Source organism: Eulemur rufifrons, chromosome 1, assembly GCF_041146395.1.
Source record: "Eulemur rufifrons isolate Redbay chromosome 1, OSU_ERuf_1, whole genome shotgun sequence".
Taxonomy (NCBI): domain Eukaryota; kingdom Metazoa; phylum Chordata; class Mammalia; order Primates; family Lemuridae; genus Eulemur; species Eulemur rufifrons.
Genome location: NC_090983.1, coordinates 35761991 through 35778815, shown reverse-complemented (window position 1 = coordinate 35778815; position 16825 = coordinate 35761991). Strand labels below are relative to the sequence as shown.

Genomic DNA, 16825 nt, shown 5'->3' with positions numbered 1-16825 from the left:
TCTTACACTCAGCTATCTCCTCACTACTTTCAAGGAAGCTTAGAACTCTTAAGGAACTTTCTTGGAGTTCATGAAAGACAGTAATTAAGCTCTGACCCTTTTGTGTTGTGCTCCCATGCTGGGAGGTGGGAGGAATAGAGGGGAGCAATGTTATCTAGGAATACTTTTGTGGAAATATTTGAGAAGCGCTAGTTATATTGATATGTTTCTAAAAGATTGTATACCTCTTACTGAAAAAACAAATAAATGTTAAATTACTTACCAGATTTTTAAATGCCAGGTTAAGATTCTAGAGAAGATTGTAAACATGGATTTATCATTAAACTCATTGATTGTTATAATATTGAAATGTCGCATGTATCGAGGAGTTACTGGATTTCGACCACCACCTAAATATTGAAAAGCATAACTCTTAATAATGTTACTAGTACATACCAGAGTATTTTCTCCAATATTTTAAAATAACTTGAAAGATGGACAAATTCATGGCACACAAAGAAGTTAAGAGTAATCACTTCTTTGGACAACCTTGACATCAAAACTATTTTCCCCTCAAACTCAAGGTGTTTTTCTAGTTGAATTATCTGAATGAGTTCAACTAATTAGGCATAATCTTGGGTCAGATCTATGTTACTAAAGGAAATCAGACAGAATGCGCGATGGGGCATGTTCTCCAAGGTTCACAGCCCAAAGCAGTAAACGGTAAACATTCTCATTACAATGCAATATTAAGATGTAATATTATACAATATTAATATAACCCTGGTGAATCGAACTGACCAAACTTTAAAGTGCTTCCAACAGGCTGAAATTCAGCACAACCTTGGCATATAGCCTAATTCTCCCCCCACATCATGAAATGAACTTCTCTAAGACCAGTCTGTGTAGTTCATGCAAACACTTCACTGGTTGCTTACATGTTTAAAAATTTGGGGATTTTTCCTAAAATAATGAAAGACTTTGAATTTATAAATTTCTGTTGGAAAATATAAAGGATCTTTAAGGACTAAATATTCTTTCATAAAGTAATGATTATATTTTCAAATATGAAGCTTTAATAACAGAATTTAACACATTTTGTAAAATTATATCATCTTTAAAATATATAGACAAATTGCATTTGCTTTTAAAAGGGATTTTATCATGAAATCTTTGATAAAGAAGTGATTTTGAAAGTATATATTTAATATATATTTTGCATAAATATATAAGTTCATGTTTTATATTTGTTTGAAGTCAGATAAATCTTTTACTTTTATCACTGAATTGTACCCTGCTGCTTCTGAAAACACACATGTGTGAAACCATAAAACTGGCAGCAATGAGTCTGTAGATCAAAACAGTTATGTATGTATATGTATTTGTAAGTTTATAATGAACACTGGTTTACCTGGGCAAGTTTAAGGAGACGGTGAAAAGGATGCAGAAGGAAGGGTGAGAGGTCATCTATCCCAGCTCTAAGTTCAACCCTTCCTCCCAGAGAACATTCAGAAATGGTGTTATTTTTAGAAAGTGGAAATGGGGTCCAAGAGGAAAAGATACCTCAAGCATTCAGCCTACTCTCTGTTCAGTGCCTGAAGAGGCAGGGAAAAGTGGACATGTGAGTACAAATGACTGCCTTGAGGTGGTTGGGGAGAGACAAAGAGGAACTGTCTGAGACCCAGGAGCGATAGGGTCTTTTATTAAAAAAAAAAAGTGGGGGAGGTGGTTCAAAGTGGTCCAAGGAGTGTGCTGAGAGCAATTACTGACTCAGAGCAAATGTCTGCGTTACAGGTCAGATAAAGGTCGGGGTTAGGAAGCAGATACCAAAGAGATTCCCTGAAGTGATATATGGAGAGGAGGAATTTTTTAAGAATAGAGTACCGGCTGGAGGTCAGGAAGAGAACAGTTAAAGATGCTTAGTTAGTTGCACCAAGCCACTTTAGACACCCCAGCTTAAAAAAAAATTTCTCTACATAGATTCCTTTGAGTTTATAGATTTCTCTTGGAAAATGTAAAGGGTCATTAATGGTTAATTCTTTTGGCCACTTCCTACTTACATTCTTCTCTGCAGCCTGTCTAAATCCAATGACTGGCCAGAATGGGACATGCCTGGGGTAAAAGAAAGATGATCTCTGAAGCGGGGATATTCCATACAGTTGAAGCTTTAAGGAACGACACAGAGGAAAATGAGCTGCTCTCGGGAATTTGGGTTCTGAGAATGCATAAACAGGATATGGGGTGCAAAGTTTCAGAATGTGGGAGGAAAAAAAGGATTTGAAGAGTGGGCAAATGGCCTAACCAAGGTCACTCGCTTCACAGAGTTGGCCATTGTGCTATACTCGCTTAGGTCACAGTGGATACACATAGAAAACATATATACGGTACGTTGGAACTCAGAAGAGTTTTTTTTTCCCAGTTATCTCTTTAGATATAGCCAGAGTGATTTTCCATCTTAATAATCACAAACTCAGAAAATGTACCTGGAGGTCCCATTGCACACATGATCTGAATGTCCACTAGTTTAATCACAGAACAATCTTTTAGGTCATACCAATTCCAGTGATCTAACCACTGCCTAAGTAACTCAATGGGAGGTTGAGCCCCATATACCTCACGAGCAGGCATATTGACATCATCTACAAAGACAACCTGAGAATGAAAAGAGAAGAAGTATTAGAAAATATTAACATCTTAACATAGAGTCCCATTGTGTAAACATTGTTGAGGCAAATACTTAGATTATCTTCTTATAGAGTACATACGTGGGGAGCGATAGCTTCTTTTCCAAATAAGAATAATATCCTTATCATCCATGCTTTTAACATCCCTATTCCTCTAAAAATAGGGAGACATTCTCATTATTAACCAAGGACTTACTAATCCTCTCATACAATTTGTTTCTCAATATACCTTGTCTTTTTTTCCTTGTACAACACTTCAACTCATTAAAATAGATGAGAAAGGTATGACTGAGGTGAGAAGGGTATTCTTTGCAGAGGAACACAGATAAGTCAATTAATAGCTGGGCTGTTAAATGTCTGCAAAATCAAGCAGCAAAGACTGCTGAGTAAAAATGTTAGTGGAAGAATTAGGAAGGTAGATAATTTCTCAGATGAATATTCTACTTTCAATTCAAAGGGCAACTGTTTGTTTTTAACATCAAATTGTCTAATGCACATACAAATATGACCACACTTTTAGGAAAACTTTTTAATCAAGACATGTGATTTAAAAAAACTATACAAAAAGAAGTCAATCCCTAGGATATTTGGTTTCCTTGTTCTGACTGCAGCAATGGATGTCAACAAGGCCAGGATTGTACCATGTGTACAGAAACAAAGAGCCATTACCATTCTCTTGCCCAGAGGAGGACCAAAAACTCCCTTTCTTCTTTTGTCCAGTTTTGACATGATAATGTTCTGAGTTTGAGCTGCTGTAGTTTGTGCCGAGAAGTTAATTAGCAGAGGTTTGTATATTTCCTTATTGAGTTGATTTAAAAGAAAATTCTATATAACAGAAAATAATAAAATGAGCCATAGTTGGAATTATGTTTTGACATTTCAAAATAAACACTAAACATCATTAGTGACTCAAATTTAACCTTAAGTGTCATAACAATGTAACATGAGATGGAATCAGTAGGAATAAGAGTTACCATGCCATGGAGTGTCTCTATCTCTCTAGGCCCGTAGAATCTTTGGTTTTCACAACAACCCATTCCTTCTTAACATGAAGTCACAAGGACTCAGAAGTTAGGAAACTCGCCTAAAGGTCTCAGAGATGGGCAATAATTCAGACTGCCATTTGTCTCTCTCCAGATCAATGTTCTTTTTAATATACCTTATTGTCTTTCCACTTATATACCAAGTTATCTTTCTGTAAGTTAGAAAGCTTAAATAATATAATTGTATTTTCAAAATGGATTCAATGGGAAGCAAGTGGAATTACAACGGTTCTTAGTCAAGGTGTATGACAGGGATGGGTATACAAGAATTTCCTGAGGAGCTCTTAAAAATAAGCTTGCCTCGCACTTCCTTCCCCTTCTCTCCCTCAAGAGCCCGGGAGAGGGCACAATGCCTCCTCACTATAAAATCTTAAATAAATCACATTTTCTTAAGGAGTACTACTATCAAACGTACATATGGGTAGGGAAGGGCAAAAGGGAAGGGTTTTTTGCCTGTTTCAAACTTTACTTACATTAAGTGCTTCCAGCATTCAGCTTTATTGTGTATAAGATACTAGATTATTAACCCAAATATCAGGTGGTAAAATACCTCAAGCAAATCCCCTTTTCATGATGCCATCGTACACTAAATGTTACCATAATTAAGCAAATGAAAATTTTGAAAACATGCATTAAAATATTAACTTATCAAGGCAACCCATATCTTCAAAAGGGCCTATGATGTTCCCAGTAATAACGACATTCAGCACACATGTAGGAGGACCGGAAGGTAGAACAAACAGAGAAAACAAAGAAAGGAGGGTAAGGAGCTGATCTGAGATTTTGGAATTAGGACAAAGTTTTACTCCTGCCCCCAGCCCATCAAGAGCTACCTTTTTAAATTTAAAATTATTTTATTTTTCATAAAATGAACACATTCTAAAATGGAAGTTCTTTAAAACATTTGAAGAGATTGTGTTCATATCTGTGACTGCCAGTTAGAATAGCAAAGAGTAAAAATGAGGAAATTTAGAGTAAAAGTAAGAATATATTTTTCATGATTTTATGACTAAAATGTTTCTTATGACTATACAATTAAAATATACATGATAGATTATTGCAAGAGGGAGAATATTTTGAAAACATGCTATTCTGTTCATTTTTTAAAAATCCTCTATTCTGAGCAGCAACTATAATAATCTTATGACATGTCTGAGTGAAGCAAATTCATATACATTTTCTGTATTATTGGCTTAAGACTCTCTAAAATATTATTTCACTTTGCTTGCTTACATGGAATAAAATGTAAATATTTTTATTATAATGCATTTTTTTCAGCTAATAATGAAATCATGTGGTATATAATCAATAAAATTTTGTTGGATGGACGGGCAGACCAAATGGAACAAGAATGAAAATAAATACTCTACACATACATAAATTATGGCATGAAAAGTTTGGCATTGAGTATTGAGACCATTTAGAAGCAGAACTAAATCTAACTAAGAAACATAAATAGCTATAAAAATAAAATCCAAATGTAACTAATATTAAAAACTACTAAAAGAGTGGACACATAATATTAAAAGTAATTTGATAATAATGAACTGAGATTTTAAAAAAATCTCAGTTTTACCAGAAGATAGTGAAAGGAATAGGAGAAAAAGTAACAATATTCCACTCTTTCTAGCTAACTGAATAGGAGAAGGAGGTCAATGATAAATACTATCATTCAAAGTACTGATAATTTTAAAACTCTGAATTTAGAAAAAAAATTATAGACTTTTAGGAAAAAAATCTCTTTTTAAATAGATTTAAATAATACTACAAGAATTTTAAATAGCTCATATAACCTTCCAAATCAATAGGAAGAACAAAATAGACATACCATCATAACAACAGATTAAAATTTTTAAGAGCATAAAAAACTAAACAGAAAATATGAATACACAAGTATGACTCATTTTGACAATTTATGTATCTGAGATCAAGTTGCCTATCAAAAGAAAAAAAGGACTCAGATTAACATACACAAATACAAAATGCAACTACATGCTGAGTCTACTTAAGTGATCCAGAAATGCTTAAAGTAAAAAGAACAGGCAAAAATAGAACATGTAAATGAAAATTTAAAAAGCAACAAGAGTAATGAGAGAGGACAATTAATACAGTATGCTTCTTATATGTAAAAATCAGACCATTATCAGAATGTTTCCCTAAATCCAGAAGTTTATAGTCATTTACATAAAAATTCTAAATAAGTATACTTTAATTTTTTAGCAAGATGCCTTAAAAATTATATAAATGAAATTTATGTTTTCATAAGCTATGATCAGGTAAGCCTTATTCTTCAGTTTAAATGAATTATCAATCTCATAATACTCCCACAGATAAAATTCCACTTGGTCTACTGAAAAATGAATATTTTTTGATGTTAACATTTAGTGCTGTCAAAATTAAGTATATACTTATATAAAATACTTGTTTCTTTTTTCAATCCAATGATAAAATTGCACGTGTGAATTAAAAGCAATATAGTTATGTGAAAGGGAAAATACTCATATGCCAATAGTGCTTACATTTAAGTGAGAAATAAACATAATGAATACTAAATATTGTATTGTTAACAATTATTTTACCTTAAACTTATTAACAATGTAAATTGTGGGAAATTATAGACTCCTTTCTCATCACAATCAAGATGTTAAACCTCACAATAAATTTGCTCTCAGTCAGTGTCTTCAGTAAATTTCTGTTTTGTAAAGTGTCATTATATCCCCTTATGTTTTTAAATAATCTCTAACTAGAATGCTACTTCTTATTTTCTCATTGTTTATTTAAAATCTAAATATCTAGACACGCAATAATTTGAAGAGAAAATCACTTTAAATATTAAATTTTCTACTTAATCTTTTCAATAAAATTTAATGTAAGTATATAGAAAAGTTTCATTAAGCATTTAATATGAATAAATTCTCAGTGAAATTACTTTATGGAAATGAAAGTTATATAGCATTGTCTCAAAATAATATTTTCTTTTCCTGAAGAACAAATTTTTGAGACTCCAGCCTTATATCTGTATTATTTACAACACAACCAACTCTTAATTAATTGGGGCAATGAAATGTCCCTGAAGGGCATGGTGGACCATAACCTTTCTGAGGAAAAACTTAACATTTATCAAAAAAATCAACAATTCTTCTTTCAAGAATCAATGAATTATTCCTAAGCAAATAAACAGCAATAAGAACAAAGATTTAGCTACAAAAATGTTTACTGCAGTCTTATTTTAAAAGCAAAATATTAGAAAAGTTAGGGACTTGAATTAATTACCATAAAATTATAGAATTGAATACTATGATAACCTTAAAATCATCTCATAGAAGAATAATGAAATAGGAAAATATTTGCAACGTAAGTTTTTTTTTACAAAAAAGCAGATTACAATATTATGTTTCCAATTTTGCGAAAGTAATGTTTTCATGCCTAGGCAGTTTATTGCCCTGAATTTGATGAGGGGACAAAAGGCTGTGTTTCCCTCCAACCACTGCCTTTCACTACGTCAAGTCTCCATTCCCCAACTCTCGGTGCTATCTCAGGTAAAGCCTTCAGCTTTCCATACAGTTTCAGTTATTTTTTTTAAATCCAGGCCAAATTAACACCTTGATTTAAACTCTTGGTAAAAACTTCTCCCTTTCCCTCCTCTTGGCTATTCCCTGATACCTACAAGCATTTAGTATATGATAAAGGTGTCATTTCAATCTGTTATGAAAGAGATTACTCAATAAATAATACCAGGATAGTTATTTAACTATATTCCCAAATATATTCCAGAAGGATTAAATTTAAAAATAAAATCAACAAAGAACTAGAAACAGGTGCTGTTATTAATTGGGAGAATGTGAATTAACTGGGAACCTGCAGTGGAAGAGGGGCCACGGCTGCCACCTTCGTTCTCCTCCACAGGTTGTGCGATGCTACTGAGACATGGGGCACTACTTATTACAGCAGCCAGCATTACTGTAATTAACACAGGACGGTTATGATTCCAGAAATGATTAAGGAAAATCAGTCTTATTACTACACAGCAATCCTTCAGATGGAAAATAACTTAGAAAATATTAAGTATAGTTAACTAAAACACACTTTTCAAGGGACATGAAATTCTCGTCCTGAACAAGCTATTTTTATTAAAATACCAAAATAAATGGGACAATAATTTAGTGACATGAAATGGCATCATATCTTCAATGAATCTTCTAAAATAAATAAGCAATAACTCAAAAATTCTCTGTGGTTCAAACATCAAAATACTTGAACATTGAGAAAATATTTGTCATCTATTTTAAAAAATAACATTCTTAGGAATATTATATACATTTTAATACGAAAAGTTTCACAGTACTTACAATAATATAAACACTCTTTCCAGTTCCCGTTGGTCCTACAAATATTGAAGGCTTTTGATGAGTGGTCAACAATCCCATTAGTGTAGAGTATCGAATTGTGTCCAGAGTTGGTACAATGATTTCATTAAACAACATATCTTTAGGAATTGGAGGAGCTACTTCCAATTTCTTTATCCACTGTTCCCATTTTCCTACTCCCTGTTTATAAGAAACAACCAAATAGTGAATGTTATGTTATAAAAAACTTTTAAAAGGTCTGTACTCATGGACCATTGTAGAAAAGATCAAGACCAACAAACCCTGATATTTATACATTTGTTTTATCCTTTAAAACGGCGGTCCCGAAACCCCGGGCCACGGACTGGTCCATGTGGCCTGTTAGGAACCACGTCACATAACAGGAGGTGAGCTGCAGGCAAGCAAGTAAAGCTTTGTATTTATAGCAGCTCCCCATCACTCACATCACTGTATAAGCTCTGCCTCCTATCAGGTCAGTGGTGGCATTAAATTCTCATGGGAACACGAATCCTACTGTAATCAGTAGGGATCTGACGCATGCGAGGGATCTAGGTTGCGCACTTCTTATGAGAATCTAATGCCTGATGATCTGAGGTAGAGCTGAGGCTGTGATGCTAGCACTGGGGAGCAGCTGCAAATACAGATTATCATTAGCAGAGAGGTGTGACTGCACAATACATGTAATGCACTAGAACCATCCCATCCCCACTCCCTCCTGGTCCATGGAAAAATTGTCTTCCATGAAACCAGTCCCTGGTGCCAAAAAGGTGGGGGACCACTGCTTTAAAACACTTAACACTCAATTTGAAAGTTAAATTTTATGTGTAAATTAAAGAGAAACTAGGTTTTTCCATGAATACACATGAAATGGCAATGCTGTGATATTTTTGGTGCCCTAAGACTATTTATACCAACCCAACGATCAATTCCTGTGGCCAAATATTAGATTCTTTAATGACATTGAGAAAACTGAACTAATCAATGGGTTAAATAGTAAAGAATTTTATTCAACAAATGTTAAACATTATAGAATTTTCTTCTCCCTAGAAGATCAGCTGCACACTGCTTGACTTTTATAATGGTATTTATAACAGCTTATCATTTCAGGAAATATTTCCTTTTAAAAAATTATAGTAAAGAAACATAATATCAAATTTGCCCTCAACCATTTTTAAGTGGACAGTTCAGTAGTGTTAACTATTATATAGTCACATGGCTGGGTAACAGATCTCCAGAACAGGCAGAATTTCTTAATAAAATATTATTATTATGAATTAACAATATGTTGACTCTTTACATTCAATTAGCTTGTAAAATAAAATTTTAATTTGCTATGACAGTGTTAATTATAAAAAAATTCAAAAATATCATATTAACTGTCCTTAGAAAAACACCACCACCCTCTCCATTCTTACAGAATAAAATCTAAACTCTTGTTCATTCAAAGCACAATAGAATTCAGAACCATCCTTCTTTCACAACCAGGCCTCACTGATGGACCTACTGGTTCCACACATGCCCTGGGCGCCCTCAGCCCCCTGGGCCTTGATGAATGCCACTCCCTTGGCCTAGAATATTCCAAGACTGTGTTCTGAAGAGGTCATGAACTCACTGAGGGAATCACTGTGCTTTGTTGATGTTTGTATCTTCAGGCACAAAGCTGTGCATTCAGTAGAGATTTTTTTTTTTGAGAGTGTTAAACTCACATCAGTCTGAAAAGTATATTACAAAAAATATTTCTAGAACTGATGAAGAAAATAATGCCTTTCCCATATTCTTGATAATCTTTTCAAGCATGTATCTTTTGACACTATATAGGAAAGGAAGGATTAAGAATCAGAAAATCTGAAATGTACATTTAGAGATTGTGTGATCCTGGGATAATCACTTAAAATCTCTGAGCCCCATTCCCTCAAAGGAAAAATTTGTAAGATAATCCTATCCTTCCTATTTCATTGAGGTGCTGGAAAACAAAATACAAACAATTGCAGAAAGCTTAATAAACTATAAAGTACTCTGAAAATGCAGGGTATCAATTAGTAATTTGAAATGAAATAAAATTAGCAAAGGTAAAAAGATAATATCTATGTTGGGCAGGGTGAAGAATTCCTTCTGGGCTAAGCATGACAATATATCTCAAGAGCCATGAAAATTCAAAAATCGATAAAGTAAATGCCTTTTCTAGAAATTTACTATATGGAAATAATCAGTTATGTACATAATGACTTATATCCAAGAATATTTACCAAAGCAGTACTTATAAAAGTGAAAAACTCAAAACAACAAAAACAGTCCAATTTCCAAGGGTACAAAACTGAATAAATCATGGTCCATCCATATGGTAGAGAGGCTATAGAAAATAAGTTTAGTGAAGAAACATCAGTGAAATGGAAAGGTGTTTTCTTTACTAAGTAAAATAGAAGGATATAAAACTGCCCATTGTGTATATGATGTGATCCCAATTTTACTTAAATCTGTATGTATTTAAATAATATGTATTTCTAAACTCTGTCCTCAGTACAACACTTGTGGGAGTTGCTATACAAAAACGAAGAAGCAAACACCACCCAAGTTTTACTGTCTAATCCATTTGGGAAGTGCGGAATTAACATGAAAACAGCTGCATTCCTACAGGACATCTTAGCACCTGTGATACACTGACATGAACCACGAATCTCCTCGAGGTGTCCTTGAACAGTGTGTCCCTGGTGCTGGGGTAGATAACGTAATGTGTGTTTCTATTTAATGAGCACAATTGTCCTATTAGGTATTGTTATTATCACATTTTATCACTGGGAAAAACTATGTTTAGGGAAATCAACAAGCCCATGGCTATACAGGAAAAAAGTGACTTTACTTAAACCCAGATGTATCTGACTTCAAAGCCAGCACACCTTCCTCTACTCCATGCTGTCTCTCAAGGTAAACAGTGATGAAGCAGGTGGCCACACAGCCATTACATGCTGTATGTCTAAGAGGGGATTCTGCCAGGTTGGTAGTTGAAAATCTGGCTTTAGAGCTCTTACCTCAGTGATAAACTGATAATCATAAATCGTTCCTTTTTCAGGAAATGGAACAGTTAGTGCCTTTGAGGACGTATGTTCAGTACCACTCTGTATTTTAAACCTATTTCGAGTTAGGTCTGAAATTGGACCTTCCATTAGTTCTCGAAGAATCTTGTTAAATTTTAACCGATCATTATCTGTACAAGAAGCACCAATGGACCAGATCAATGAAAACAGAAAAATGCCCTGAATTGGAGAGATGAGAAAATAAAGTAGAATTAAAGTGTAACTTTAATCTATCCTTGAAGTTTAAATAAAATCAACCAGATTAATAATGTCTGAAAGGAATACATATGCTGATATATACTAGTAGGTCATCTCAGGATTTTGTAATAATTAGGTTTTTTTAAAAATCAAATTGTACGTCTTATAAAATCTTACAGTCAATAATACAAAGCAAAGTACAAATTCTGGCCATAGGAAAATTTTAGAATGATTATTATAGTAAATCATGTGATAATTTCAATATATGGCAGGAGCTTAATATTAAAAGGAACATTGAAATAACTTTTTATTAAGTTATTAAGAAACACTTTAATAAAAGGCAAATAACATATTTTTTAATTTAAATTTTGATATAATGGCTTTACTTTAAAACACATTTATATTCTCTTAGTTGTAATAATATCTGAGCACTAATTGTGTAAACTATTAATAGAATTGCAATTCTACAAGCAAAAGACATGAGCTTTCTTCTTACCAGACTCAAGGAGAGGGAACAGGGTAGAAGACAAGACCTACCAATTAGATGAGAAAACCTGTTTGTTTGTTTTAAAATCAAATCTCTTTTTTAAGGCCAAAGTCAACAGAGTCCTGACTATGCTCTAGACTCCACTTCAACCTGTTCTCCTACTTCTAATTTATTCATAGACTGTTTCTCTCTAGAAATTATTTAACCCTAAATTTAAAATTAATTGATTTTATAACATATAAGCTATATGAGTATCACATTGGCCACATTAGAAGTGCTACTATGAGCAGTACAGTAATATTTGTATTAAAAAAATCCAGTCTGTTAATATTTTTATTTCTATTTTAAAAATCTATTTATAGACTACCTATATATTTCTTGCTTTCCTTAATCTAAACATATATTTATACACATGCATACACATATATATATGATTTATATCTCATGAAAAAAGAAAGAAAAATCAAGGGAAAAGAGCAATAAATTCTTATGGTTTGGAGGGGAGGTGAATGTTGTTGCTAAACTGGTCATTAACATTTTGGGGATGGATCATTTCTGATGCTGGTCAAATATCATGAGATTTCACGAGCAGAACTGAGGTGGTCATTGGGCTCCACCCTAACCTCGTGATACACCATGACTGCCAGTCGAGAAACTTCCCCACAAGCACTTGGTGTTTTGGGCCTGGCTTTTTGTTCTCTCCAGTTACCACCACCCATTGCCCAGTCTCCAATTTCAGGGGCAAACTGAGTTTCATTAATCAGGAAGCCTTGAGGAAAGCAAGTAATGTCTGTCTTTATATTGCCAGATACAGAAGGCTATGGACCTTACCTCAAGCAAGGAATAAGTTTCTCGATCATTTCTTTCTCTTACTTTGATTTCATCAGTAAACTCATCCATAAAACAGTCTATTAGATTCATTAGGGATCGGACTAAGTTTGTATCTGAAGTAGGGGATAATTCCTGAAAAGTCAGGGAAAAAAGTCTATAAAACAACTGAAATTAGGCACTAGTTAAAATAGCATTAGCTAATATTCATTAAACTCACTTCAATTCAATAGCCATAGTATCTACAAATAGGCGGGAAAACTGGATGTCAAATTCTAGTTTTTTAGGTGGGAAAATTGGATGTCACATTTAGGTAGTGTGTATTCTTTAACCTCTTTTATACTGATTCTCAAATTTAAAAAATTTACTGTTACATGTACAGTTAACCTAATCAAATATATATAGATTCTATATTTTACTAATATTATAATCCAAACACAAAAGTCTTTCAGAGAAGGCCATTAATTTGCATATCTAAAATGCTTAATAAATCAAATCTATTTGAAAACATATTTCTAAGCCACAGCAGTACTCATAGTAAGCTCATTCCTATGAAATACAGTTCCAGGTCTTGGAGCCCACAAAACTGTTGCTGGAGTGCTATAATTGTCATGCACTTTACTTTTTGGCATCTCACCATGAAAGTTTATAAAATAAATTAAATAATGTGTACATTATTTAACCAGGCAGTATACAACAAGTTCTCCGTAAATGTTTCTCTTCTTCCCTCTAATGGTTGGCTCTCCTCCAACTATTAGATAGATTCACATTGCTTCATGGCTAACATGTAAAAATTAACTCTCCAGAATTGATTCTGAAGATTAGAAGCAGCTGACTTCATATCCAGCCTCTGCCCCGGTACAAGCAAGCAGAAATGACAGCTGAGTTTCTGACTAAGGATGGGATTAAATGTTACTGACGTAACACTAAACTACAGGTAGTTATTACTACAAATAAGGCAGATACTTATTACTACACAGTAAATAACAGGCATTCATAATTCCCTCAAGAGAGGATAAAAGGGCATATAGAACATTTTAGAAAGCTTACATTAAATGTTTTGTGTTTTGCTACAGACAGGGTAAGTTCTAGTCACATAGAAAATTAATTTATTTGTAATATCCAAATTCTCTGACAATGCCAGAAAAAAAAAAAAAAACCCTGTAGCTTATTTTATTATGACCCTCAGCTCATATATGTTTAACTGTTTTTAAAATATGATTACTTCTTATATACAACATATTTTGTAGTGCCAAACTTCTTGAAAGAGCAGTGTACACATGTGGTTCCCAAGCCCTGGGCTGCTTACTATTACCAGTCTGTGGCCTGTTAGGGACTTGACCACAGAGCTCCGCCGCTCTCCACTCCCCCACCGCCTCCCAACTTGTCCATGAAAAAATTGTCTTCCCTGAAACTTAGGAATGGGGGGTGCACAGCAGGAGGTGAGCAGGTGAGCTGCAGGCCAGCTAGCATAACCGCTCCCCATGGCTCACATCACTGCCTGAGCTCCGCCTCCCCACCTCCGCCTCAGAAAAATTGAAATTGTCTTCCATGAAACCTGTTCCCGGTGCCAAAAAGGTTGGAGACCATCTACACCCATTGTCTCAGTGTCTCCACATTGTGCAAACAGCAGTGCATAAGTGCCCTTGTCTCTCCCCTCAAGTACTTTTGCCAGGGTTCCCCATGATCTACTCAATTGCCAAATCCCAGGGATATGTAAGCCCTTTCCAGCCTTCACCTGACCTCTTAGTAGTATCTCATAATACTGACTGTTTCCTTCTTAAAATGCTTTTCCCTCTTCCCTCTCTCTTGTCTAAATCACTGATACATCTGAGATTCTATCCTTTGCTTTCCTCTTTTTTCCTCTGGATTTTTCATTTAGGTAATCTACATTAACATGGTTTTAAATTGCATTTTCCAAATACATATTTTGAGCCAAACTTCTGTCTCAAGCTCTTCTATTATAGCTTCAACAGAAGGATAACTATCAGCCCTATTTCCCCTACATTTGTTCCAGAGCCAAAGTCATTCTACAAGACCTTTGGTCAACATCTCCCAAAGCAGAAATTGAGCATACTTGTTCTATAAGTTCCAGCTGGAGAGTTTAAGAGCCTCGCTAGTACTATATAAACTCCTGTTGTCACTTTTCTCCCTCTACTTTCTCCCTACCCCATCCCCGAGTGTGTATTGAAAGAAAGAAAAATGGATTTGCCTACTTTAGGACCTCTTTCCAATCCTTCTACCAGGTCCTGGCTTATTTTAGGAACTTTAGATAATAAAGAAAATTGTAAAAATGGAAATTATTTGAAATACAACAGGCCCATCAGAAATAATAAATAACATTTAACATCTGGGTTTTGTTTTGTTTGTTTTTACCCAGATGTGGTTATGTAGGCCTTTGAGATTTTTTTTTTTTAAGAAAGAAAAGATTAGTACCAATAATATTTTCTCAAACTCTAAGATGTTTCATTTAAAATATTTTTAGGCCGGGCGTGGTGGCTCACGCCTGTAATCCTAGCACTCTGGGAGGCTGAGGTGGGCGGATCGTTTGAGCTCAGGAGTTCGAGACCAGCCTGAGCAAGAGCGAGACCCCATCTCTACTAAAAATAGAAAGAAATTATATGGACAGCTAAAAATATATATAGAAAAAATTAGCCGGGCATGGTGGCGCATGCCTGTAGTCCCAGCTACTCGGGAGGCTGAGGCAGGAGGATCCCTTGAGCTCAGGAGTTTGAGGTTGCTGTGAGCTAGGCTGACGCCACGGCACTCACTCTAGCCTGGGCAACAGAGTGAGACTCTGTCTCAAAAAAAAAAAAAAAAAATATTTTTAAAGAATAATTATGTGACTTAATGTCATTTTATTTTATTAATAATCAGAAAAATGTTTAGTCAAACTAGTTAAGAAATATTTTAAATATCTCTTAGTTGATACTAAAAACATTAAAATTGATATATTTGGCTACTTTGAGTTTCCAAGGTTTTTTTAGTCTTAAAACTTCCATTCCTCTTACCTTTGTATGCTTTCTAATAAATTCAACAGAAACAGGGACCATTCTGTCGAATAAGCCTATTATAAATTCCTTCTGAATAGCACCAATTGAAGCAGGTAACAGATTCACCCAAGACAACATCAGTGGTCTCCAGCCTAACATGTGAGGCTCCATGTAAATCATACCACATCTGGAAACCTGGAATAACAATAATTGTTTACCATCAAGGCAATGCCTATAAAAGAAATATGACTTGGCGCATCTGTTTTTTACAACCTTCAAAAAAGTCTTGAAAAAAAGCTTAATTTTGTATAATTTCATGATCTTAATTTTTGTGTATAAGTTTACCAAATGATCCTAAGCAAACAGGAAAACATCCTAACTGTTAAATTTGTCAAAGTATGTTAACAGATACATCTGTTCTTTGAGAACCACAGATCACTCTTAAAATCAATTCTACTAATATTTTTAATTTAAAGTCAAAGCTGCTAATAGACACATATATAACATTTCACAATTTATAAGAAGATGTCAAAATGGAGAACTTACAGTGGCAGGAGAAGCAACTTCTAAATCCATTGGTTCAAAAATAAGATTCATTTGCGGTGACATCTGAATAATCTCTCCACTCATCAGACATAGCTTTTTGTTGTCATCCAACACAGTATTCATGTTCTCAATCCATACTGCATCTACTGGTCCATCAAAAATTAGCCATTTCCTATCTGGAGTCTATTTTATGCATATAGAGAATAAAGGGCAAAAACATAATGACAATGTAAGGAAACCATTCAACAGTATTATTTCAAAATTTAAAACATAACTTCTAGAATTAATTTCACCACGGTAATACAAAGGCATCCTTTGAATAAAGTATATACTGTGTATGTGTGTGTGATATATATATACATATATATATCTCACTAAAGAAGCCTGTGAATGCCATGGACAAGACAGAAATATAGTATCTTTCCTTAAGATTTAATCTTTTTTAATGTTTCTGAATTCAAATATATATATTATATGTTTTAGAAAGTATAAGTAAAAAAATATAATTAGTCAGGTACAGTGGTATGTACCTATAGTCCCAGCTTCTCGGGAGGCAGAGGGAGAGGACTGCTTGAGCCCAGGAGTTTTAGTCCAGCCTGGGCAACATAGCAAGACCCCATCTCTTAAAC

At 34.2% G+C, this 16825-nt stretch overlaps 1 protein-coding gene across 1 annotated transcript in view; it reads right to left on the bottom strand.

Moving 5' to 3' along the window:
- The window catches only part of DNAH7 (dynein axonemal heavy chain 7), a 238249-nt gene that overhangs the window by 115970 nt on the left and 105454 nt on the right, over positions 1-16825 (bottom strand). The window contains exons 31-38 of the mRNA XM_069469091.1: positions 16197-16379; positions 15669-15845; positions 12661-12792; positions 11100-11324; positions 8056-8253; positions 3333-3488; positions 2463-2631; positions 263-389 (exon numbers count right to left, since the gene is read on the bottom strand). Coding sequence (XP_069325192.1) covers positions 263-389; positions 2463-2631; positions 3333-3488; positions 8056-8253; positions 11100-11324; positions 12661-12792; positions 15669-15845; positions 16197-16379 — 1367 coding nt within the window. The remainder of the gene's footprint in view (positions 1-262; positions 390-2462; positions 2632-3332; positions 3489-8055; positions 8254-11099; positions 11325-12660; positions 12793-15668; positions 15846-16196; positions 16380-16825) is intronic.